The 25,735-nt window shown below is 50.9% G+C and overlaps 2 protein-coding genes across 7 annotated transcripts in view; one reads left to right on the top strand and one right to left on the bottom strand.

Moving 5' to 3' along the window:
• Positions 1 to 1,687: 1,687 nt before the first annotated feature.
• Positions 1,688 to 3,882, bottom strand: LOC113912962 (cytochrome b-c1 complex subunit 9). The gene is made up of 2 exons (XM_027576887.1): positions 3,550 to 3,882; positions 1,688 to 1,960 (listed from the first exon to the last, which is right to left on the bottom strand). The coding sequence occupies exons 1-2, from the start codon at positions 3,697 to 3,699 to the stop codon at positions 1,916 to 1,918; spliced, it is 195 nt and encodes a 64-aa protein (XP_027432688.1). The 5' UTR covers positions 3,700 to 3,882; the 3' UTR covers positions 1,688 to 1,915.
• Positions 3,883 to 3,998: 116 nt separating this feature from the next.
• ZMAT5 (zinc finger matrin-type 5) overlaps positions 3,999 to 25,735 on the top strand; it is a 29,777-nt gene continuing 8,040 nt past the window's right edge. For 2 of the 6 annotated variants that reach the window (XM_027576880.2, XM_027576883.1), the window contains exons 1-4: positions 4,019 to 4,143; positions 17,698 to 17,852; positions 22,476 to 22,538; positions 23,917 to 23,997. In XM_027576880.2, coding sequence (XP_027432681.1) covers positions 17,726 to 17,852; positions 22,476 to 22,538; positions 23,917 to 23,997 — 271 coding nt within the window. In that variant the 5' untranslated portion in view covers positions 4,019 to 4,143; positions 17,698 to 17,725. Of the gene's footprint in view, positions 4,144 to 16,945; positions 17,012 to 17,693; positions 17,853 to 22,475; positions 22,539 to 23,916; positions 23,998 to 25,735 lie in introns of those variants that run through there. The other 4 variants (XM_027576879.2, XM_027576882.2, XM_027576881.2 and 1 more) reach the window with 3 other exon arrangements.

The raw sequence follows: 25,735 nt of genomic DNA, 5'->3' as shown, positions 1-25,735 counted from the left end.
ATGTTTTCTACCACATGCCTACTAGCACCTAGCACGTGCCTCACACACAGTGGCCACCCAAATGTTTGTTGAATGAATGACTGGACTATGTTCCTTGAACCCCTCTTCCTCACATTCCTGCTGCTCCATAGCCTGCGGCAGAATCTTCTGGTTCTCCAGGTCCTTAAGCATCCCCCCGTGTTTCTGCCAGCAGTTATGTCCCTGTGCCAGGGTCTATGACTGTTAACTGCATTTCACAACTCCTTTAATACTCACAAAGAACCCACACAGAAGGTGCTCTCATTATCCCCATGTAACAGACCAGGAAACTGAAGCTCAGAGAGGTCAAGTGCCTTGCTCTTGGTTCACACAGCTAGAACTGGTAGAGGGAGGATTCAAACCCACCAAGTAAGCACAGTGATAAACCAAACTTATTAGAGAGAGGAACTCTGGCAGGATGGTCAGAATTCTGGTCCAACTTCATCATCAGAAGATGGGCTGTGGCCCAGAGAGGTATGCCAACTGGTCCAGACACTCAGCAAATTAAAGGCAGAATGGAGATGGGACCCTGGGGCAGGGTTTTTTCCCCCAGCTGAATCCAGGACTTCCCTATGGTTAAGCCAGTTAGCTCTCCTCTGTATGGAAAAATGGAATTATTGGGGCCCCTGGCTGACTCAGTCAGTAGAGCATGTGACTTTTTTAATCTTTAATTTTATAATTATTTTTGAAGATTTTATTTATTTGACAGAGAGAGACACAGCGAGAGAGGGTACACAAGCAGGGGGAGTGGGAGGAGAAGCAGGCTTCCCGCTGAGCAGGGAGCCCAATGCAGGGCTTGATCCCAGGACCCCGGGACCATGACCCAAACCGAAGGCAGACACTTAAAGACTGACCCACCCAGGCACCCCGTAAGTTTTATTTTTATTTAAGTAATCTCTACACCCAATGTGGGGCTCAAACTCAACCCTGAGATCAAGAACTGTACGTTCAGGGGCACCTGGGTGGCTCAGTTGTTAAGCGTCTGCCTTTGGCTTGGGTCATGATCCCAGGGTCCTGGGATCGAGCCCTGCATTGGACTCTCTGCTCAGTGGGAAGCCTGCTTCTCCCTCTCCCACTCCCCCTGCTTGTGTTCCCTCTCTTGCTGTCAAATAAATAAAATCTTAAAAAAAAAAAATTGCATGTTCTACTGACTGAACCAGCCAGGCACCCTATGCATGCAACTCTTTTTCTTAAGATACTATTTATTTGTCAGAGAGCCAGAGAGAGCGAGCGCATGAGCACAAGCAGGGGGAGCTGCAGGCAGAGGAAGAAGCAGGCTCCCTGCTGAGCAAGGAGCCCAATGCAAGACTTGATCCCAGGACCCTGGGACCACGACCGGAGCCGAAGGCAGACACGAAACTGACTGAACCACCCAGGCATCCCTGCATGTAATTCTTGATATCTCAGGACCCTGAGTTTAAGCCCCACATTGGATGTAGAGGTTACGCTGGGAAAAAAAAAAAAAAAGACAGGAATTACTGATTTAGAAGCAAAAGTCAAAGTAACACCTCCAATTATAGCTCATGTTTTGTAAACCCAAGTTCTCTGGAAGTTAAAGGGGAACCCAAAATAATGGACTCTGCCCTTCAGAGTTTTGCAGAAGTCTCTGAAGTGGTCTCAACCAACAAGTGAAGATTAGGTAGAGTTAACAAAGCACTATATGCAGAAGCCGTGTCTCAAGGACAATTTACATTTATTTGCTGATGACTCTGACTAAACATAGTTCAAACACAGCTGAAGTTAAAGAGTCTGTCAGGTGAAGCCGCTTCTTGCCAACAGCTAAAGGTGGTCGATGAAGAGTAATCTGAGCATCATCTTCGGGCTGAGGCCCTGGTTTTGGGCAAACAGCTGGTGGGTGGACCTGGTCCTTTCCACGTGGGTAGGGGTCTCTAAGGAACTACTCCTTATTCTCATACTTGTGCTTGATGTGTTTCCACAGCTTCTGCATTTTAAAGACAAGAACCACAAACTTTTAGCTTTGTATCTCGTATTTTGCAGCTACCTCCACTGTCCTGGTCTCTAAAACAAGCTTGAGAGAAACATCTACCAGCTGGGTGGGCAAACTGGAAGCAACACTAGGTTTGCCGCACATTCCTAACACTTGTAAACTGCTTTGATGTTATCAATTGCCACGTAAAGGTAAGTGGAAATGGATGGATGATCTTTCTTTTACAGGAAACTGAGGTAGACAGACTGAGATAATTACACAAACGTACACAATTATTAAGGAACAGAGCCTCGAAGAGGTCTTATATCTTCAACTCCCAGGTATTACTCAAGAGGTCCTAAATGCATAGCCCCAAATACTTCACGTTGAATCATTTTTTAATCTCATTAAACCTATGATCCTTGGGTTAGGAACTAGTTGGATTCTCATTCCTTTTTTTTTTTTTTTTTTTTAAGATTTTATTTTTTTAAGTAATCTCTACACCCAACATGGGGCTTGAAATTATAACTCCGAGATTGGGTGCTGTGCACTCTACCAACTGAGCCAGCCAGATGCCCTTGATTCTCATTCCTGAAAGCACAGATTGGTAAATTATGACAGCATACTTAAATGCTTTTTCCACACATTGGGAATGGCCCGCAGAACTGCGTGCAGGAGATGGAACAGGGGCAACACTCTCATAGGGACAGGCAGCTTCAAATTAAAAACACAAGTGAATGGTGTAACAGGCCTATCTGCAGGAGACCTTCCCTAGCATGAGCCACAGCGTAATGATGAAAAGCGTGTACAGCAACTAGCACAGTGTTGGCACACAATGAGTCTAAAAGGTGTGGTTATTCCCTACCTTCTGCTTTCACTTTCTCCTGAGGAATGTAACAAATGTTATTTTTTGAGTGCACCATCTACCAGGTACTGTGGCACCTGCCTGTATCTCATATAATCCTCACAGTAATTGCCTACTGTAGTTACTATCAGCTCTACATCACAGATAAAAGTGAAGCTCAGAGAGGTTAAGAAACTCGCCCAACTGAACGCCACAGTTATTAAGTGACAAGGTCCAGTATCCCCATCCAGGGCTCTCTGATTTTATATTCCCATCTCCTATTATTACTACCACAATGCCTACGTGGGAAGCCTGGGAAAGTGAAGAGTGCTATCTGAAAAGACCAACCACAGTATCTAAGGAGATGTCCTTTTCACGACCCTCGCCCGCTCAAATCTGCCCTTGAAACCCTCAGAGAGGAGACTGTGGTTCCGGGTTGCAACTCAGACTCGCCACTGACTTCTTGATGGTGTAGCCCCAGTAAGTCCTTTGCTCTCACTAGGCTTTAGGTTTTGCTCCTGCAAATGGACAAGTGGGTATGTGGGGTGTGAGACAGCAATACTTATAAGCCCCACAAAGTGGGATCATTTAATGTTTTGGGATTCACATTCAGCGAAGAGGACATACGGCAGTCGACCGACAGAAGACCCTCAGGGTTTTCCCCTCTATCTTAGTAAAGGCAGACTGAGTCCCACCCCACCTCCACTCCCACTGTCACCCCTCAGGCCGGCCCAAGGTCAGGGATGGCCCAGTCCCTCACCCCCTGGTTGATGTGTTCGTAGATTGCGTCCGCGCCTTGATCGAAGGCGCGCTCGAAGAACAAGGCTCCCACGGCGATGGTGAGGGCGAAGGTGGAGGTCCTGCGGAACAGCAGCGAATACAACCTCGCAGTAAACGTTGGGGCAGCCATGTTTCTCCGCTATCAAGCCCGCGCCTGCGCCGCGGCCGATATGCGCTCCAAAAGCCCTCGACGTGCTATACTTTATGGGATTTGTAGTTTTTCTGAATCTCAGCACTTATCGTTTTGAACGACAGAGGTTAAGTGATGGATTTGCGGGGAGGAACAGTCTCGTAGGATTTAGATCAGGACGGCCCAAATAGTGTGGTAAGATTTGTTACCCAATGTTTCTCAATAATTTCTCGCTGAGTGAATATCCTGAACTACAACACCCAGAAGCCCTCGCGCTCCCTTTACCTCCCCCCAACCCCCGCGCGGTCTCAGCTATGATTCCCAAAGGTTTCTGGGAAGGACAGACTGATATTCAAGGAAGGACTACGAATCCCAGCAAGCAGTTCGCGACACGAGGGCGCAGAAGGAGGAGGAGCTCGGAGCCGTCGGGCCCTGCGGAACCAGGTACCCTCTTTGGCAGGACGTCGAGGGGCTAGTCTTAGTCGTCTTTTCCCAAGGGGAAGATGTGGGCTTACCTTTCTAAGTCCCTTACCGGCTCTGTGGGCCGCACCAACTTAACGGAACGGGGAGTGAATAAAAGGGTGAGAGGGCCTGGGCGCCCAGGTCCCTGGCTCATCTCTGCCTGTCTCCTCTTTTAGCCCCAAGTCCAGGCCTAGAGTTGGAGCCTGTGGCAAAGTTGGGCCCTAGGGCTGGGCCCTGAGGCTTGAACCCCTTTACCCAGTGTCCGGGGGAAGGGGCGGTTCTGCACATGCTTCCTGTTCCCCTCATCCCTGGGCTTCGCCCCCTGGAACCCTGACCTAGAAGGGGTAGATCTGGGGACCACTCATCCCTTCTTGGGGATAGAAATAGGGGCTTTGGTGTATTAGTGCCATTCAACTGATAGTTTCTTAGTGCCGCCTCTGGGCCATGCCCTGGGGACCTAGTGGTGAACAAGTCCCTGCTGTCATGGAACGCTCATTCAATGTGTGGGCAGATCGGGGAGGTGTGGTAACCACAAACAAGTAATACTCTAAAAAGCAAAAGACAGGTTGATTGAGGAGAGTCTGGCGGTGCTATTTTAACCACGGTGTCTAGGGTGACACTTTAACCAGAGACCCGAACGAATGGAAGTCGGTCAAACAGGATAAGGTTGGTGCGACAGACTTGAGGCTGCAGCAGTCCTGGAGTGCTTGAGGGAAAGCGATGGGGTGGACTGTGAAGAGGTGGGCTTGGGTCAGCTCATATGTGGCCTTGTAACCCATAGTAAGGAATCTTCTTTTTAATTGCTCTAGGAAGCCACTGAAGGGTTATAAGCTGGGATGTGACATGATCCAATTCATATTTTAATGTCATCATTTTGGCTGCTCTCCAGAGAACAGATGGAAGAAGGGAAGTTATTGTGTTGGGTCAGTTGAGACAGGATGATAATTTAGATTAGGGTATGGATTAGAGTAGTGATCAGATTTGCGATTTTGGGAGGTAGGACAGACAGAACAAGGTGACAGATGCGTGTAGAGGGTGCCAGAAAAAAGAATGGAGGATGACATCTCTTTTTACCTTAATTACTTGAAATCCACAGGGATGACCTTAAGCTCTGTTTGGTCATGTTAGGTTTGAGCTGCCCCTTAGACATCAAGCAGAGATGCCCGGAGGCCAGTGGGGATTTGGATCTGGAGTTTAGAGGAGAGGTCTGGGCCAGAGATAAGTCATTGGCATAGGTACTGAAAACCTGGGATTAGAGGCCTGGATCTGACTTGGAAAAGCAAAAGGAATTCCTGATTGGGGATGGGGAAGAAAAGTGTGAAAAGCTCTAAGCTCTAAAACCATGATGAGTTAACCATAACTGCAGTTATTTTCTATTTGCAAAGAATCCTGATAGCTCCTTGGGACACAAAGTTGTGAAGCTTCTAGGATAGAATACTTTTGTCTTGCTAACAACAAATCTGGCTGATGGGAAGTTCAGAGGAGGGAGGAATTAGTTAAGTAAGATGGTTTAAGAAAGACCACAGGGAGTTAAGGTGTGGCTTGTTTTATTTTATTTTGTTTTTTTAGCTAATTTTAATTTTGGAGGAACAATTTGGAAATACTGAATTTTCTTTAAGCTGCTTACTTCAACTTAGAAATTATACATATAAATCTAGAAAAATAAGAAAAATGACCTTCACTTTTCCTTTGATGTTAGACCTCAAGTTGAACTAACCTTAGATTCCTTTAAACAGTCAGCCCCATTTACAGCTTAATTACATTCCCTTACACATTTATTTCGCTTATAAATTTCATATATTTGATTTTCTCTTTGAGTACTTCAGATACATAACCTAACAAGTATATTCTCCCAAGAATATTTAAACATTACTAGAAAATCTAATAAATTAAACTTACAAACATAATGAATTTCAAGTTCTCGTAAACAGTTCAATACTTTTAAGAGACTTAGTTAAATTCTTTTATGTCACTGGTTCTCAGTCTGGAAAGCTAAAAAAAATACAGATGCCATCTCTGACATGAAATTAGGATATGGGGGGCACCATTAGTAGCTTTCACAGCACTCCAGATGATTCTAACATGCAGCCAGTGTTCCTAATCATTGCTGACCTTTCAACTTGAAATGATAATTCTAGTATCAATTAGTGACATATGTTTTATCAATTACCTAACTATATATATATTAAACATCTTTTTTTTTAAGATTTTATATATTTATTTGAGAGAGAGACAGAGAGCACAAGCAGGGAGGGGGCAAAGGGGGAGGGAAAGGGACAAACAGACTCCCTGCTGAGTGCAGAGCCCGTGGCGGCTCAATCCCAGGATCCTGATATCATGACCTGAGCGGAAGTCAGACACTTAACCAACTGAGCCACCCAGGTGTCTCCCTACCTATATTAGAACTTCTGTATCTTTTTTTTAAAGTAAGCTCTATGTTATGCCCAGTGTGGGGTATGAACTCACGACCCCCAGATCAAGAGTCTCATGCTCTACGGACTGAGCCAGCCAGGCACCCCTAACTTCTGTATTACGTAATCTCTATTTTTTTAAATTTTATTTTATTGTTATGTTAGTCACCATACAATACATCATTAGTTTTTGATGTAGTGATCCACGATTCATTGTTTTCGTATAACACCCAGTGCTCCATGCAGTAATCTCTACAGTTGCACGCTCTACCAACTGAGCCAACCAGGTGCCCCCAATATATTTCTCAATTCCTAATTTCTGTATTTTAAATTGGAATCACAATACTTATCTGTCATACTCAACATGTCAAAATCTTTTCAGTGTTATACTTTTTTTTTTTTTTAAAGATTTTGTTTATTTGACAGAGACAAGTGAGAGAGGGAACACAAGCAGGGGGAATGGGAGAGGGAGAAGCAGGCTTCCCGCTGAGCAGGGAGCCCGTTGTGGGGCTTGATCCCAGGACCCTGGGATCATGACCTAAGCCGAAGGCAGACGCTTAACAACTGAGCCACCCAGGCGCCCCGTCAATGTTATAGATACTTTTAAATAGCAAGTATATGCTGACTATTACTAAACTTAGGTCAGGAACATCAGTAATTTTGATTTATTTTACTACCTTTATTTTCAATTCTAAAACTTACCTGGAGCGTGACAGGATACTTAGTAAGAAAACAGCTTTATACATTGTAATGAATTGTGTTTAGCATTCCAATCAAGTTGGGTTTACCATTTCAGTGAGCTGAGGTTATTTATGATCAGACCCGTTTCTGACTGAGGCAAGAATCCAGGGGTTGTGTCTCCCCAGAGTTACTGTCCCCAGTAGAGGCTGCTTTTGGGATGCAGGGACTAGAGAGGTCAAGGAGCAGGAGAAGCTTGTTCCCCCAGCCTTTGTATTTTAAGGGGTATCTACTAGAGGGTACTAGACTCACTGATTAAAATGCAGATTTCTGGGCCCCGCTCCAGAACCGCTGAGTCTGAATTCCTGGAGATCTGACCCAGGAGACTTCATTTGTATTAAGATCCCCACCAGGAGCCATGGAAAATCTTGAGCAGGAGTCGTTCTAAGAGGATCGATCTGATGCTGCCCAGGGTGGGGTGACTGAAGAGGCTGGTTCGGGTGTTGGGAAATGAGACCTGACTTGGGGAGAAGAAGTGGGGAGATAGAGGCGGATCTGAGTCCAGGTTTCTGGTTCAGAAGCCTCCATCAAACTATTTTTACTTTTCCTGTTTGGAAGCTCTGGCCTCCTGGGACCTGTAACTATCTGATGAGAAACTGTGTCTCCAGTCTGCAGCTCACCGATGCCCAGATTCGGGTTTCGCCAACCCGTGCTGAGCCAGGTCTGCTTAGAATCATGGTGTGCCCTATCGGCCTTCAGCCAGGGACTGGGGTAATGTCTGCCGTAGATCTCTTTCAACAGTAGCCCTGACTGGGTCCATCCAGGTGGACCAGGTCATTGGAACAATCCACAGCAGCCTCCTGAGGGAGAAGGAATATAGTGTTTATCCTTGCTTGACAAATTTCCCACTTTTTTGAAGGGAATTTTTTGAGAAAATTTAAAACAATACACACTAAATGTAGAAACTTAGAAAAATACAAAGTGAGAAAAAAATTCTGGACATAATTCTATTATCAAGACATGGTCACAGTAAATATTTTGTGTCTGCTTGTGGGTGTTTGGTTCTGTGGGTGTGTTGGGGCAGAACGTTCTTTCTCCTTAAAAAAGTGGTATCTTGTTGTACAAAATGTTGTGATAAGCCATCTTTTTTATTTAGCAAAAAGGGAATAGTCTCCTTTGACTTGATTTTTTTTCTTTTTTTTTTTCAAAGATTTAATTATTTGAGAGAGAGAGGGAGGGAGGGAGGTGCAGAGGGGGAGAGAGAGTCTCAAGCAGACTCGCTGCTGAGTGCGGAGCCCGACACAGGGTGGATCCTATGACCCTGAGATCAGGACCTGAGCTGAAACCAAGAGTTGGATAGTCAACCAACTGAACCACCCATGCGCCCCTCCTTTGGCTTGATTTTTAATGTCTGTCTGGTAGTGTATTGAACAGATGTGGCTCATGCCCTACTCTTGATCCTTGCCAGCTGTGGGCTCCCTCTGTCCAGTTTTCTTTTTGGGTAAAGATGAGGATAACGGGCTTTTTGAGTCATGTCATTGAGCCCCCCACTCCTACCCTGTCGGGGAAACTGAGCAGCCTACCTGCATGTAGTGAGCAATGTATAACTGTCAGCCGTTCTTACTGTCGGACATTTAGATTTCAGTTTTAGGACAAGTTATGGTGCAGTGACCATTTTGGTACCTAGATCTTTGAGATCATCTCTGATCATTTCCTTGGAGGAATTCCTATTGGATGTAGCTGCCCCTCCTTGGTGCTCTCTGGCACACAGCTTGTCACCTAGGATTGTTACTGGGGGCACATCAGCCAGCCATCCCAGCATATATTCAGTGCACCTTCCTGTGAGAGCAGGGCCTTTGTGTCATGAGGTGTGAACCCCATTCTGGCAGAGAGGAAGTGTCAGCAAATGTGTGGCTAGTAAATAAATGGCTGAAGGGAACCATAGAACTGGAAGATTGTGCCTGTGTCAGGGGATTGGCTTCTTTGACTCAACTCTGGAGTATTTTGGGATATGGGGCACTTTGTACCTGGAGCCATCACATATTTTAAAGTGATTTAGTTTTTTCATTTGTTTATTTCACTGTATTTATTACCTATTGCTGCATAACAGACTACCCCGAAAACTTAGCAACTTAACACAGCAAATATCTCATACATCTGAGGGTCAAGAATTTGGGAGCGGGGGTGCAGCTGGCTGACTCAGTCAGTGGAGCATATGACTTTTGACCTCAGAGTCATGAATTCAAGCCCATGTTGGGTGTATAGCTTACTTAAAAAAACAAAAAAGAATCATATGTTTTAAAAAAAGAATTTGGGAGTGGCTTAGCTAGGTAGTCCCGGCCCAGAGCTCTCACAAAGTGGCAGTCGAGCTATCTGCTGGGGCTGCACTCATCTAAAGGCTGTACTGGGTGGGAGGGTCCACTTCTAAGCTTGCTCACACGGCTGTTAGCAGGAGGTCTTAGTCCTTTGCCACATGGGCCTCCCCACAGGGCTGCTTATGGTATGGCAGCTGGCTTCCCCCAGAGTAAGTGATCAGAGAAAGAGGCACCAGGACGGAAGGCATATTGTCTTATCACCTGATTTTGGAAGTGACATACCATCATGTCTCTTAGTCATACGGACCAGTCCTGATATGGTTGAGGAGCAGACAACACAAAACACAAACCCCAGAAGGTGGGGGCCACAGAGGCTGGCTGCCACATCCACAGATGTGTATTGAGCACCATTGGCATGCCAGGCACTCCGCTAAACACCCTAGTATCCATGATTTAATCCTCATAGTAATCTTATGGAATAGTATTATTCCATAATTCCATAAGAATTATTAACTCCCAGGGCACCTGGGTGGCTCAGTCATTAAGCATCTGCCTTCGGCTCAGGTCATGGTCCCAGGGTCCTGGGATCGAGCCCTGCATCAGGCTCCCTGCTCCGCGGGAAGCCTGCTTCTCCCTCTCCCACTCCCCCTGCCTGTGTTCCCTCTCTTGCTGTGTCTCTCTCTGTCAAAAAAAAAAAAGAATTATTACTCCCATGTCCCAGATGAGGCCCAGAGGGTGAGTAGTTTGTGTTGTTTTTTTTTTAAGATTTTATTTATTTATTTGAGAGAGAGAAACACAGCGAGAGAGGGAACACAAGCAGGGGGAGTGGGAGAGGGAGAAGCAGGCCTCCAGCAGAGCAGGGAGCCTGATGCGGGGCTCGATCCCAGGACCCTGGGATCACGACCTGAGCCGAAGGCAAACACTTAACGAGTGAGCCACCCAGGCACCCCCAGAGGGTGAGTGGTTTGCTGAGAGTTTCACAACCTAGAAATGGCAGGGATGAGAGTCAGACCTGGGTTGAATGATTAGAGTAAGGATTCGCTTGGGTAGTCTGTGTGACTTTGGGTAAGCTCTCGCCCTCTCTGTTCTTCAGTCCCTCATCTACGTTAGACCAACATTTTGCTGAGTGTGGTTTGTGGACTGTGCCTCATTTTCCTTAGATCCTGGCCCTGGCCCAGCCCTGCCGAGTTAGGAATTGCTGTGGGTGGGGCCCCCCCACTGCCTTACAGTGCCAGGAGTATGATGATATATGTGCCTTACCCCAGGGGGTGGAACACATAAACAAGGTCAGGATGAGAGAGGTGTGTGGTCACTACCAAGCACTCAGGTGTCTGAGGGAGACCCCTAACATAATGGGGCTCCTATCAGGGAAGACATCTGGATCTTCCTGGCACTTCTGTCGGAGTTGGGCTCTGAGTGGGTAGCCTGCAGGCCACGCCCCCAGGCAGTTCCGATGCCATCAACTCCAGATGGCAGGCATATGTGGCACTGGGACATTGCTGAGCTCCTAATGGGTGTGCAATAAAGCCGTCCTCTGGCTGCCGTTTACTGTTTACCTGGGGTCTGGCGGTGCCATAATTAGAAGAAATGACATGTGAGCTTGAGGGCAGCATGTGGTGAGCACAAGGCCTGGATAATTATTACAGTGCACATCCCAGCCCTTACCCACGGCCGAGCTGTTGGCTTATTTTAGCCTTGTGCCAAAGACAGCTCTGTACCTGAGACACACACGATGAAAGGAACGAAGAATGTCAATGAAGCACAAATATCTGCCCCATGACAGCATCACAGCAGAACAGTGGGATGGGAAGAGGAAGGGTTCAGGTTCACCCAGACCCCGGGGGCAGTGCTGGCTCTCTGCGCCTTGGTGTCATGGTGAGGTCTCTCCAAGAGGGTGCGTGGGGGTCCTCCACGCCACTGGCCCACCAGCAGCACTCAGGCTGATGAGATATTACTATCATCAGTGTCTCTCTCAGTCTTGGCTTTGAGCAAATTAGGAGTATTTCTGAACCCGTATCCTCCTCTGTGAAACGGACACCTTGACACCTACTCAGAGGGTCTCTGTGAGGATTAAATAAGAGAATGGAAGCCAGGTGCGTAGCAATGCTATCTTCCCTTACCCCATCCCACCCCCATTCTCTTTTCTTCCCTCCTCCACCCCACAGTGTCTCAACTAGTAGGTAAGTTTTTCCTTGAGCCTGGAAGACTGAGGTCAGGTGCCACGGGATGGCCGGGTGTGGGTTAAGTCAGTAGAGCAGGGCTCTGCTGGAGACCGGAGTCCTGTGGGGAGGGCGGTGGTGGCAGCAAGAGACCCGTCTTTAGGGCCTTGTGTGTCTTTCTTCTCTGTCCATCCTCGTCCTGGCCCCTAGATCCAAACTTGCGGAGCAGAGGGTCTGGGAGCTGTAGGTGAGCAGAGGGCGAGAGGCCTTGGGTTCTGCGGGCAGCTCCTTCCGCAGGCACCTGTGCGTGCGAGGCCCTGTTCCTGGTGCTGGGGTGCAGCAGGACGGACAGAACTTTTCCGCCCTCGTGGAGCCTGCATTCTAGTGGGGAGGCGGACACACATGACAGTAAAGCAGCAGGTTGTAAGGGGGGCAGAAGTGCCTGTGGCTGCCACTCTTAAATCCAGTGGTCAGGGCAGGCTCACCGGGAGGGCAGGGGAGTGAGCCGCCTGGATGGGCACAGTACCAGCACTTACAGCCTCCATTCTCGGAGCACTAACTATGTGGCAAGCATCCTAATATCCTACTGCCTTGGTCAATCCACAGTAGCAGTGGGGGTCCCTAGTTTATAGCTAAGGACATACGCAGGAAGATGAACTAACTTTCTAGAGGTCACCTAGCTGATAAGTGGCAGAGCTGGGATTCAAACCCACACCTGTGTGATCCCAGAGGGTTGTCCCACTAACCTCCCCTGCTGCCCTTTGGCCACGAGGAGCCCCCTTGTCACCTGGTGAAACCCCAGGGAGCCAGCAGCTGCTGTTGCAAACGTGGACCTGGTCCCTGAGAGTGGGCGGGTGGCGCTGTCTGCGTTCCCAGCAAGGGAGTGGGGCTGGATGGTTTTGTATTGCACATTGGGCTTTGTTCGCATGCTGCTGAGCGCACCAGCCTCAGAGGATGCGGATGAATCACGGGCCAGCTTAGTCAGCACCCCATGCTGGTGTCTGGGCGCCCTCGGAGATGTCCAGCTGTCTCCACCCCCCTTCCCTGACCTCCCACTCAGGGCTGCCAGGTGCGGTGGTGCAGGCTATGCCTTGTGCAAGGACACCTGACTGAGGGGTGAGTCGGAGTGAAATACGCTCTGCTTGCCAGATTGCCAAACATGCTCTGGCAGGGCACTGTATCTGTCTGGAAGATTCTGCACCCACACCTTTTCCTAATGTGTGCTAAGGCACTAGAGCCGGAGGCAGTTGGGTCAGGAGCGCTAGAAGTTCACAGCTGCCTGGGTGAGGTCACCTTGCTGAAGCCCAGCTCCTGCCCAGGACCTCTGCCTCCCTGGGGACAGGCCTGCTGGGCAGTGGGACGCCCAGGCTGCCCTGGAGCTCGTCTGCTCCCCTTGACATCATCCCCGGGCCATATGGGCTCTGCAGAGCTGCTGTTCAGGGCAGGCATCTGGGCCCACTGTGAAGGCTAAAGTTCCACTCCCACCTCTGCTTTGTGCTGTGTACTTTGGTCAACCCACTTCCCCTCTCCTGGCCTCACCTTTCCTCGTCTGTCATACGGACCAGCTGCCCCCAGTTGTCACTTGGACACTGATATCCTGTTCCTTGTTCTGAGCCTCAGTTTTCTGAAATATGGGCCTTTTGGAGACCAATAATAATGATGGTGATGCTGCCTGTTGTTTCTTGAGGGGCTCCTGGGGGCCAGGCTCTGCTAAGTTAAGTGTGTGTGTGGATGATCTGATTCTCAGAACAATCCCTGGGGTGGGCACTGTTACTATCCCAGTCTTCATAGGAGGAAACTAAGGCCAGAAGTTAATTAATTGCCCACCATCACAGAATTAGAAAGCAGTGGCACCTGGGGGTGCCTGGGTGGCTCAGTTGGTTAAGCGACTGCCGTCGGCTCAGGTCATGATCCTGGAGTCCCGGGATCGAGTCCCACATCGGGCTCCCGGCTCAGCAGGGAGTCTGCTTCCCCCTCTGACCCTCTTCCCTCTCGTGCTCTCTATCTCTCATTCTCTCTCTCTCAAATAAATAAAATCTTTAAAAAGAAAAAGAAAGCAGTGGTACCTGGATTTAAACCTGGCTGTCTGCAGAGGCCCTTAGAGATCACCTGGTCTAGCTGCCTGCCTCCCCCTTCACACATGGGGAGACTGAGGCCTCGAGTGGGCAAGTGACAGAGCCACAGCCTCACCTAACAGAGCTGGGACTAGAGTGTGGGGTGCATTGGCCCTCCCTGGACAGCTGAGCTCCGCCCCTGTGCCAGATGCAGGGTGGGCAGAGGAAGGAAGGCGTGGGTGGGCGCCTCTCCGCTGAGGCTGGTTTGTCCTCTGCGGTTTGTGCATGTGAGAGAGAAGAGGAAACACACACACAGGGAGTCCACTGCCGAGGGGCTCATCATTTGACTTCATGGAGGCTTTCCCAGCAGATGCAAGTGCAGGCACCGTGAGACCTGCTCTGCCTTTCCTGGGAGTGTGACCCGGGGCACCCCACAGCACCTCTGTGAGCCTCAGTCTTCTCCTTCGCAAATGGGATTATAATACATACCTCTTGGGTTTTGAATGGGCCATGTGGTCCCCAGGGTGTAGTGAGTGATTAAGAAGGAGAGCTGTCAGCAGTATGATTTGTTGGGAGGAGACTTTTCTAAGTGATTAGGAGTGTGGGCTCTAGAGCCACCCTGCCTGGATTCTGAACCCAGCTTGGCTGCTTTCCAGCACCATGACCTTGGCTAAGGCACTTTGCTTCTTGGAGCCTCAGTGCCCTCATCTGAAAAAGTGGAGTAGGTCCTACCTCACAGGTTGTCCTGAGGATTAAATGAGATGATGCATTTTAAAGCTTTTAGCCTAGTGCCAGCACACAGTAGGTGCTCAGTAAATCAAACAGTAGGTAACATTTATTGAGCACTTGCTAAATGCTGGACATTATTAGTGTCATTTGTATTTCCATTACTCTTTCATTAGCAATTCATTTGGATTAGCAAACTTCTGTTCACTGCTCCGCAGGCAGTCAGCTAACCTGTCAGACCCACTGTCTCACCTTCCTGAAAGGAGAGGCCTAGAGAGGTCCAAGGTCACACGGCCAGCTGCCCAGTGCCCTGTGTGGTGTTATCCAGCTAAGCCTGCCGCAGAGCCACCACTCCATCTCTGCTTCCCTCCTCTGACACCCTCCCCTCCCCTCCCCTCCCCTCCCCACGACGCTCCAGAACCAGCAGCTCTTCAGAGCTTGAGGCTTCGTGAATGGCTTGGTTAAGCACTCGGCCGTTAAACGTTCATCTCTTACAATTTCATTCCAATTCCTATAAGTTTGGGGCGCCTGGGTGGCTCAGTCGTTAAGCGTCTGCCTTCGGCTCAGGTCATGATCTCAGGGTCCTGGGATCGAGCCCCGCATCAGGCTCCCTGCTCAGCAGGGAGTCTGTTTCTCCCTTTCCCTCCTTCCCTCTGCTCTTGCTATCTCTCTCTCTCAAAATAAATAAATAAAATCTTTAAAAAAAAAAAAAAAAAAAAAAAAAAAAAAATTCCTATAAGTTTATTGGCAAGACGGGGTGTATTAGAGCTGCCAAATTTAATATATCAAGTCCATGTGTCTGGGATGCAGTTTCTCAGCAGTAATAGGAGAAGAGAGGTTTTATACGTTTTCATTTTGAATGACTGTCTGTTCCTGATCCCATTACTGCCCTTGACTTAGTGGCCACTGTCTCTGTCTGCCACGGGAACAGCCTTCTCTATCGACCCACCTGGCTGCCTGGACTGTCCAGGGGGCTTGTTTTTCTCTGTCTCTCTCCCCCTTCTCTTCTTCCCAAATGCAGTCCCCCATCCGTCTGCCCTGTGGTCAGGTCCTGGCCGTATCTTTAATTTGCCAAGTCCTGGGAGTCACGCTTTTGCTGTTAGCCTGGGTTGCTTACGGAAGTCACTTTCCTTCCTCTTCTGGGCCCCAGGAACCTGCAGTGGGAAATGAGGGATCAGACTATAGGACCTGAAGGGTGAGGGGCTAGTCTGGGCTCAGCCTTTGCAGATCCCACTTGACAACCCAGAGTGGACCCATTCATCCTCTGGTCTTGTGTCAGCAAACTGGGGGACCCAAGGGCTGGCCCTGACACTCAGAATTACCCCCTACCTGTGGCTGGAGATCTCCTGGGTCAGGTGTGGCAGCTGTGGGTCACCATGGCTGAGGGGTCTTAAGGGTCTTAAGACCCTGAAACATTCTCATTTCCCTCTCTGATTGATGAGGACCTGCCATCTAAGAGTTTAGCTAATCTCCTGGCGAAACTGTTTGCGTTTCTGCCTGAGCCCTCTGGCTTCTGTACGCTTTGAGCTGGCTCTGGAAGAGAGGACACCCAGCAGTGGGATTTTTAGGGCATCTGGGTTTTGTGTTCTGCTCTCCAGCTGTGTGACCTTGGGCAAATCACTTCCTTTCTCTGAACCTCAGTTGTCCCATAAGGAAAATGGGAATTAATCCATTTACTCAACAAATATTGGTTGCCTACTCTGTACCATGTGCCACTTTGGGTAGTGGGGCTTCAGCAGTCAACAAAACAAAAATATCCCTACCCGCATGGATTTATATTCCTGTTGGGAGAAAAAGGTAATAAACGTAACAAGTAACTTATTATTTCAAAGGTGATAAAAATGAAGCAGGGAATGGGGAAAGCTAAGTAGAGTGTTCTGCAATTTTAAATAAAGCTGTCACAGGAGATTACTGAGAAGATAGTATTTGAGTGAAGATGAAGGAATCATGTGAGCAGGGGTGGCAAGGAACAGCATCCAGGCAGAGGGGCCAGCACATGCAAATGCAAGAGGTGGCCAGGTGCCTGGCGAGTGCCTGGCAGGTGTGAGGAGCAAAGATGGGGCTGATATGGCCAGATGGGAGAGAGGGAGGTCAGAGGTGGCATGGGGCTGGGGGGAGTGGGGACGTGGCCAGAGGGTGTAAGGGGGTAGCTCTCCACCCTGGCTGCATAGGAGAATTTCCTGGGGAGCTTTACAAAAATGCTGGTGCCTGGGTCTCACCCTTGGAAGTTCTGTGGTCCACTGGCCCTGGGGTGGAGGCTGAGCATCAGGATTGTTAAAAGATCCCCCTGGAATGAGACCTCTCAGGCCATATTCATTGGCCCACGTAGGTCCTCCGGGCTGTTCTGGGGTTTAAATGAGGCGTGTGTAACCAGAGCCTTCCTTACACTGGCCTTCAGGGAGTGTTCATTTGGGGTGCTGTGCTGCCTGATGTCGTTTCAGAATGTAGGTGAGGTCCGGAGCTGAAGGACAAGAAAGAATTCTTGAGATGTCTTTGGTGCAAAAGAGGTGATCTTATTAAAGCATGGCGACAGGCCCCGTGGGCAGAAAGAGCTGCTACACTGGGGTTGTGAGGAAGGGCTGATTATATACTTGGGAGGTGGGGGACGTAGGAAAAAGGGGTGTCCTAAAGGACTTTCATATGCTAAAGAAGATATTGGAGGCCTGGCTATTGTCCAACTAAGGTTGTTTTTCCCTCTAGTAAGGCATTAACGTTAAGATAGTTGGGAGTTTCCAGAAGGAATATTATACTCTGCCTATCCCAAGTATTTGTCAATGGGTTGCAGGTTATAAAGAAGTTTAATTTTATTTACATTCCCTTCTGCCTTTGTTTCCCACATCACTATGGAGGGGAGGATGATGTTCAGACTCCCAGGAAATTGAGTCTATGGGTCTCTGAAATTTAGGCTACTGGTAAGAATGCCTTTTCCTTGTAAATCACTAAGATATTTGTACACTAAGGGAGACTCCTGTCCCCCAGGACTGTGATCTCTGTCAGTTAACCATTTGTTCCTCCCTTCCCTTAGTTTTAGGGCAGCCGGGAGTGCCCAAGGAATGTCACACAGGTCCCACCCAGGGGGTGCGGGGTGTCGCTTGTGCTTTGTCCTCAGCTTGCCTCCTGTTCTCTCATCACTGCGGGCTTCAGCGGGTGGTGAGTCCTCCCTACTCTTGACTGAGCGCTTTGGGCTTCCCAGGCAGCAGCAGCAACCCGGCTAGACGGCCATGGGGAAGCACTACTTCTGTGACTACTGCAACCGCTCCTTCCAGGACAACCTCCACAACCGCAAGAAGCACTTGAATGGGCTGCAGCACCTCAAGGCCAAGAAGGTCTGGTATGACATGTTTCGAGGTGCGTGCTGGCTGGCTAGGCAGCTGGGCTACTGGAGGCCAGCTTGCCGATCTTTCTTATTGGCAGACAAGGAAGTACCCATGGGCCAGCGACAGGCTTGGCCTGGGCTCTTGGAGGAGCCAAAGAGAGGAAGGCTGGGGCCACCGGGGCATCCTTAAGGGCAGATGGGCCGTCCAAGGGGCAGGCTGGAATGTGAGCTCCATCCCCCAGTAATCTTGACCGAGAGGAGGGCTCCATTTTGCCAGCCTCTGGGGATACTGTGGCCAGGAAGAAGGCTTTTCGAAGGAGATCATGTTTGAGCCAACAGTGGGAAAGATAGGGAGAAGCCAGCCGCAGCATTTTGGGCAGAGGGTATGCAGAAGCAGGCGGCCGTGAATAAAGCATCAGGTGCCGTCCGAGCAGAGGAGAGAAGGTGTGGCTGGACCCAGTAGGAGAGGAGGTTGGTAAGGGCTGAAGGCGGTGGCAGGGCTGGGGCCAGATTGTGTAAGTCTGCGGAGGCCACAGTAAAGAGGGCAGCTTGCCCCAGGGTGAGGGCCGAGGGCAGCCTTTGAAGGCAGTGGCCAAGAGCTACATTTGACAGTGATGCTTGCCTGCTGCGTGAGTGTGGGGTGCAGTAAATGGCTGTTGAATGACTGGCTGGCCGGATGAATGATCGAGCTCCCAGAGAGAGGCCTTTTCCAGGGAAAGGCTTCTCCGAGCAGGTGCCTCCAAAGCAAATGAGCTCCGGCCATAAGCACGTAGCACTGAACCTGGCACCTTCGAGGTGCTCACTACAGGGGAGCTGCTGCTGCTGTCCATCAGATATGGACACTGAAGAACAGCGACGGAGATGTTGGGGTGGCCAGCCAGGAGCCGATGAAACGGAGAGGGAGCTTGGTGGTGGGGTGGGGTGGGCCCAAAACTTCCAGCTTCCCCCACCGGCTGGGGCAGGGCCAATGCTTCATGAGTTGGGGAGCAGGATTCCCAGAGCAAAAGGAAGGAGCTGAGTCTCAGCAGCCAAGAAGGGAGGAGAAGGGGAGACAGAGTTCCCTGGTCTGAGAGTCAGAATTCACAAGAAGGGAGTGGGCATTTATGGAGTGTCTGCTGCATGCCAGGAGCCTTTTGTGGTTTGTCATTTGCTTCATCAGCAATTCTCTAAGGCAGAGCTCCACCCTTCAAGTTAGGATCACCCAGAGACCTTGAAATAAAAAACGCTGGTCACTCGACCCCACCCCAGAGGCAGGTTTGGGGTGGGGCCTTGACTCAGTATTTTCAGAGCTCTCCCAGACTCATTTCTGAGGAGGAAGCTGAGGCTCAGAGGCTTGGGAGAGGGAGGGTGGCCAGGCTGCGCAGCAGGCCAGGCATGGCTGAGGTTGCAAGGGGCTGGGAGTGGGGACCGAGGGGTATTCAGTGGCAGAGGGCTCTCCTGGGTGCCAGGGAGGCCTCTGACTCTGGTGTCAGGCAAAGGCTCCCTGCCTCCCAAATCCAGTGGGGACTGTGATCTGGCAGGAGCCAGGCCTCAAGATTACCTTGGTGTTTCCTCCCAGCCGAGTCTCAGCTGAGAACAGGTGGGTCTTTGGGTCGAGGGCTGGTTGGCAGAGGCTATTGTATTACTTAAAGAAAGATGAAAGAGTGGGTAACATAAGGGAATGCAGTGGGGACCCTGCATTCCTAGTATCCTCACATCCCCAGGCACATTCAGTCCTTAGAACAGCTCTGCAAGGGAGGGTGGCTGGGCGGGCATCCCCACTTAAAGGTGGTGACTTCCAAATCCAGAGTGGTAGATGATACTCACCCAGGGTCCACAGCTGGCATATGAGCTCTTTCCACTTTAAGAGGCTTCCTCGGGGCTCCAGCTTACCTGAGCAAACTGTACAGCATAGACTTTGGGGAGGCATGTGGCACCCCAGCCTGGGCTAGGACTCAATAACCACTTTGCTCCCAGCTTCATGGCCTCAGACAAGTCCCCTCACCCCCAGAGGGGCTGACCATGCTTCTGCCATGACTGGGACAAGTGTGAGGTCTGGAGCTAGGCTGAGTGGCTGTCAGTCCCAAGGTGTCACTCATGAACAGTGTGGTCCTAATCCTGCCTTGTGTAGAACAGCCATAACAACAATATCCACTTCCCCCGGATGCAACAGGGCCTCAGTATTTTCATGACGACTGTGTGGCAGTAAGGGTTCACTCAGTAGGAACTATATGGGTCCACAAAAGGATTGGCCTCAGGCCCTTTATCTCAGTGAGCACTTAGCATGTCCTTGGCTCCCAGGCAGGCTCTGAAGACTTACAGATGAATAAAACAGAGCCCCTCTCCTAGGCAACCTCACTCCCAGTTGTAACAGTGTGTTCTTGGCAGAACCCCTGTCTTGTACAGGTCTCCATGCCCTGCCCACCTCGCCCTCCAAGCTCCAACCCCTCTGGCCATTACAGATACTGTCCCCTCTGTGGGCACGCCTTTCCTGCTGTCCTCCATGCCCTCAGCCTAGCTCTTCCATCTCAGAATTCAACTCAGGCAAAGTGTCCTCAGGGTTGCCCTCCCCAGTCCCTGGGCGAGGTCATTTGGCTGCATGCTAGTTGTTCCCCTGTTTATGTCCACATGGCTTAGTGTGACTGTTGGACTGGAAGGGAGAAGCAGGTCTGACTTATTCTCCACTAAATCCTCATCCTGGCATGGTGCCTGGCACACAGGACGTGCTCAGTAAATGTTTGTTAGATGAATATCTACATGAGCAAGCAAACAAACACCAGGCACCAGGGCAGCTGTTAATTTTCCAAGATGAAGCAAGAAGGACCAATGGGGTCAGATCACAAGGAGCCTTGAATGCCGGGTGGAGGAGCATGCCTTCTTTGTGCAGGCCCTGGGCTCGGGTTCTCAGTCCTGGGTGCCCTTCAGAGTCACTGGAGAGATTTTAACAATTCTCATGCTCTCCCCCTCAGATGAATTAAAGCAGAACCTGAGAAGGATGGGACCGGGGATCCCTGTATTTTAAAGGCTGCCTGGCGATTCTGCCATGTGGCTGGGGTTGAGAACCACCGGCCAGATGCTGGACAGCCTGGAACTTTTCTGCCACACTGAGTGCCCCAGCCAGGGTGCCTTGGCTAGGACTCAGGCTCAGACCCCCACCCAGTCTCAGCAGTCCTACCTCTGGGACGTGGAGATGGGGCTGGGCAATGTTCACATGCCCCCACCAGCCCACCTCCCCCTGGGAAGGTCTGTGGAACTGGCTGGACAGGCTGAGTCTGACAGGCGCAGTGCTGATGGATGGACACCCCCTACCCTGCCGGCCCCACCCACAATCCACCAGGTCACCCCCTGGAGTGAGTCCTCTGATAACCAACTCCTGCCCGCAGCTGCCCACTCCCACCGGCTGCCTGGCCCTGGGGAAGGGAGGAAGGGAGAAGCTCCCATCAGAGCCGGCCACCGAGCCAGCCACCTACCCCGCCACCAGGAAATCCGCAGCCACACGGGGAAGGGCAGGGGCTTTAGACTCACACACGAGGGTTCAAGCCTGGCGCTACCACTTCCTGACTATGTGCCCTTTCCCCTGTTTGAACTTCAGTTTTCCCCTCTGCAAAATGGGGATGTTAGCGCTGTGTGGTGGGCTTGTGAGGACACAAAGTAAGAACTGCCACTGCTGAGCATCCACGACAGGGGTTCGGAGCCCTGGCCTCACGTTAGTGTGATGCTAAAGCACTCCCAGCCCCACTTTGCTGGCAATTCTAATGTGCCCTCAGGGTTGGGGATCACTGGGCACCTCTGCCAAGTGCCTTGCATCCATTACCTTATTCAGTTTGCACAGCAGCCCTATCAGAGGAGAATTTTCCTCCCATTTTACATATGGGGCAACAGAGACTTGGAGAGATGAAGCAGCTTGCCTGGGGTCAAGTGTACCTGGACTTTGAAACCTGTGGTCTTTCTTCTACTCCAGCAGCCTCTAGAAAAGGCAGTGGACCAATGGGGAGAGTGACCACCAGCCCAGGCCCCCAGGGTGACATCAGGGCCTCTGAGTCGGGGCACCTTCCCGTCTTAATAGATTTTGGCTGATTGATTCCTTACCTACCAAGAAACACACAAACTTAAACCATAAGTATATCATGAAAATAAAGGTCGGAAAAATCGGAGGAAGCCAGGGTTAAGGTTTGCGTCCGGAAAGATAGCTGGGAAGCCCTGCGGAGGCCGGCGGCTGGCAGGGGGAAGGAGGGAGTGAGAGCACGTTGCAGCCTTGGCTGTGGAGTGACGCCCGAGCCCTGAGACTTAACAGGGGGCTTCCCGGGCACCAGGAGGTTTTTTTTTTAGCTTTCATTTTGCAGCAATTACAGATTCACAGAAGTTGCAAAGACAGTATGGAGAAGTCTACCATACCAGAATTTAAAAAAAAAAACAAAAAACTGCCCAGGTGGTTCCATTGTGTGGTCAGAGCCAAGAACCTCAGACCTAAAACTTGGTTCTTGCCTTTGGCCAGGTCCAGGTGGGGAGGAAAGGGTTGAGGTCACCTGAAGCTCAGATGCTTCTGCCGAGCGTCCCCACCTGTGGTCATCCCCTCCTACGTTCCTGGATGGGAACTCTTTCCTTTCCTGATCTCGGGGGTAGGAGGTGCCTGTATGCAGCCAAAGTCTGAACCTGGACCCTCGCTCTTCTTGCAGATGCAGCTGCCATCTTGCTAGATGAACAGAACAAGAGGCCGTGCAGGAAGTTTCTACTGACAGGTAATGTGTTCTGCTCAGTTTAGTTCCCCCCAGGGACCACCATGCCCCATCTGGCCTGCTCAGACCTCTGCAGAGCCTCTCCCCTACCCCAGCCACCATCCGAAGCCCACTTTGTGGTCTTGGTGCATCAGCCAAGTGGTCAGTTGGGGCCTTCCCAAAGGTTGTGCCAAGGGACTGACATCCAGGGCCTGGTTCCTCAGCTCTCCCGATCTAGAATGTGATTTTATTGGCCCACCCAGAACAAGCAAGTACTAGGAGATTGCAAGTAAATCTGGGAGACACTGATGGGTGTGATCGACTGGCTGATTAGGTTAGCGTGGGAGCCCATCCCAGCAGGCAGGGCTGGAGACAGTAACAGGCTTGATGAGAAACTTCAGAATTAGAACCAAGGATGCTAAGTGTTGATTTGACTACTCAATACCCGCCAAATAAAGGTGCATATAGGTTCAAACAGATAAAAACCTCAGTAAGTGAAGGAACTAAGAGCAGATGAAAATAAGGGTAGGAAAAATAAGACAAAGCCAGGAGAATGATTCGTTTCCTCCATGCTTGCTTTGAGTTCCTGTATACTCTCTAGGAGTTTGGCCCTGAGCTTCCTAGTGGCCAAGGCAAAGAGGAGAACCGTGGTGATTACCATGGTATGTAAAAGAGCTTGGCTCTGGGGAGAGGTAATGCTGTTGGCCTAAGGAAGCCATATGAATGGCCACACTCCCCTCAGGAGACGGTGCTGCCCCTAGAATAGTCACCAGGCCTGCAGGTCAGGGGCTTCCCCGACAGACTTCACTTAGATGTGAAAACACCACTGGTAGGTTCTGCTGGCTTTGGATACCTTCAGTCTCCCGCTATTTTGAGACACAGTTTGGTCTCCCCGGTTGAGATTCAGAAAGCTACCCCAGGCTTTGGTGCCTTCTTGAGGAAGCTACCATTGAAACCTTTCTGGGGAGCAGTCCAGCGGCTCATGCAAGCCAAATGGGCAGGTGGGCACCAGGCAGAGGGCACAGCAGGTGCAACGGCCTGGATTGGAGAAAGGAAGCATGACCCTTTCAGGGACGCCCCTGTGGTTTGTTGAGGCTGGGGAACAGGGGCTGGGGCCAGGGGAATGGTGACAATAGACAAGCCTACAGGAGACCTGTGCACCCCAATCACGGAAGTCTTCAGGATTTGCTACCCAGGGTCGTGAACGGGGCAGAATGGACCAGACAGGTTGCTCTGGCTACTTGTGTGGATGGAGCCAGAGAGATTCCAAGTTTTTCTTTGGGGGTGGGGTTGTTACTCTGTGGACTCTAAAGCCTTGCACCCCCATCAGGGCGCCCCTCAGCGCATGGTGGGAGCTCTTCCAAGCGGTGAGTGACTCTGTCTTCTCTGCCTTCTATTGCAGGCCAGTGTGACTTCGGCTCCAACTGCAGATTTTCCCACATGTCAGAGAGAGACCTCCAGGAGCTAAGCATCCAGGTGGAGGGTGTGTTTTGGCGGGGACCCTGGGTTGGGGCGTGAAGCGGGCTGCTGGGGGGATGCCAGATATGAGGACTGCAAAGCTGCCCTGTGCCTCTCCACCTCCTCCTCTTTTTTTTTTTAATAGATTCTTTTTTTTTTTTCAAAGATTTTATTATTTGCCGGGGGCGGGGGCAAGCATGAGCAGGGGGAGCGGCAGGCAGAGGGAGAAGCAGGCTCCCCGCTGAACAAGGAGCCCGATGCGGGGCTCGATCCCAGGACCCTGGGATCATGACCTGAGCCAAAGACAGACATTTAACCGACTGAGCCACCCAGGTGTCCCCCTCCTCCTCTTTTGTGGCCACCTTGTGGAGATAAGCTGAGGGCTGCCCCAGGTGATGGGGGGGGGCGGTGTCAGGAATGCCTCCAAACCACTGCAGGCATGAGCGGAGAATGAACAGGGGAGCCCCCATCTGTGCTCTCTGTGGGGTTTAAAGTGACATGTGGGGCTTTTCTGTCCAGGAGCCCTTAAGGGTGTGCCTCAGCCTCATCTGTGCCCTGCTGGGTGCTCATTCAGGCCTAGCCTTCCTCCTTCCATCCATCAGGCAACATCCGTCTCGAGCCCTTACTCGGCACCAGGCAGACCCCCTGCTGCATTCTTTGGGCAACGGGATGAACCTTCCCTGCCCTCAGAACTCTCAGGCCTAGTAACTCCAAGGAAGAACCAGGCTAGCTTCCCCTGGAAACTGCCATGTCTGCTTGTGGGAAGTTCACTTCCCATTTCTCCAGTTAGAGAACAGGACATTTCCACTTTGATGGTCTTAGTCTTCTCATGAAACCCCTCATGGAACAGATGGAGAAACTCCAGCTAGCCTAGGGGGGAAGGGCCTCACATGAACCCCCCAGCAGGTGAGAGGCCGATTCTGGCCTCCCAGGGGGCTGTTGCCCACTCTTCACTCTGTCCGGGTGGCCTCGGGGCCGCCAGTGAGTGTCCGGGGCAGCGTGGCCTTTGCCCTCGTCCCCCAGTGGGCCTCACCCCCCTCTGACCCGTCATAACCTCAGGCCATGCCCTGCTCTGGGGAGCCAATGGCAGTGCGGCCGCAGCCCTGGCACAGACACAGGGTTTCCAGGAGCTCTCCCAGGGCAGAAGTGAGGCCCCACAGGCCTCACCAGCGAATCCTGGCAGTGGTGGCTTCTCCAGCTCTTCACTGGCTGTGGGCTCTCGGGGAACAGTTGGCCCATGGCAGGGAGAGCCTAGGCCAGTGGGCCTGCAGCTGGAGACGGTGCCTGGTGGAGACAGGGATGGGAGAAGCCTGAGGGGGCTGGAAGCAGAGATGTGCCCCCCCCCCCGCCCCGGTGGCAGCTCTGATAGTCCTGGCTCTGCCACATCCCCTGTGACCTTGGCACATGGCAAAACCTCTTGGAGGCAGTGTCCTGATGCGTTGAACCTTACTGCTTGTAAAGGTGAAGTGGGATGAAATGTATGCAGTGCTAAGCCCAAGCCCTGGCCCCCTCGTTGGTTCCCAAGTATGATTGTTTTCCTCTAGCTCCAGGCCCTATCCCAAGTCCTCCCGGAGACTCTGACCCCTCTCACACCCAGCTTGTTTGAACTGTTGGCTCACTTTTAAGTGAGCAAAGGTTCTTACAGGACAGTTTATGAAATGAAAAACCAGGATGGGGCGCCTGAGTGGCTCCGTTGATTGGGTGTCTGCCTTCATCTCGGGTTGTGATCTCGGGGTCCTGGGATTCAGCCCCGTGCTGGTCTC

Source organism: Zalophus californianus, chromosome 14 (assembly GCF_009762305.2).
Source record: "Zalophus californianus isolate mZalCal1 chromosome 14, mZalCal1.pri.v2, whole genome shotgun sequence".
Classification (NCBI taxonomy): domain Eukaryota; kingdom Metazoa; phylum Chordata; class Mammalia; order Carnivora; family Otariidae; genus Zalophus; species Zalophus californianus.
This window is presented reverse-complemented; position numbering and strand designations above follow the sequence as displayed.

Coding starts and splice junctions, on each gene's coding strand:
- LOC113912962 (XM_027576887.1), bottom strand. CDS start 3,699: ATGGCTGCCCCAACGTTTACTGCGAGGTTGTATTCGCTGCTGTTCCGC. Junction 1,961..3,549: donor ACGAACACATCAACCAGGGG/GTGAGGGACTGG, acceptor TTTAAAATGCAG/AAGCTGTGGAAACACATCAA.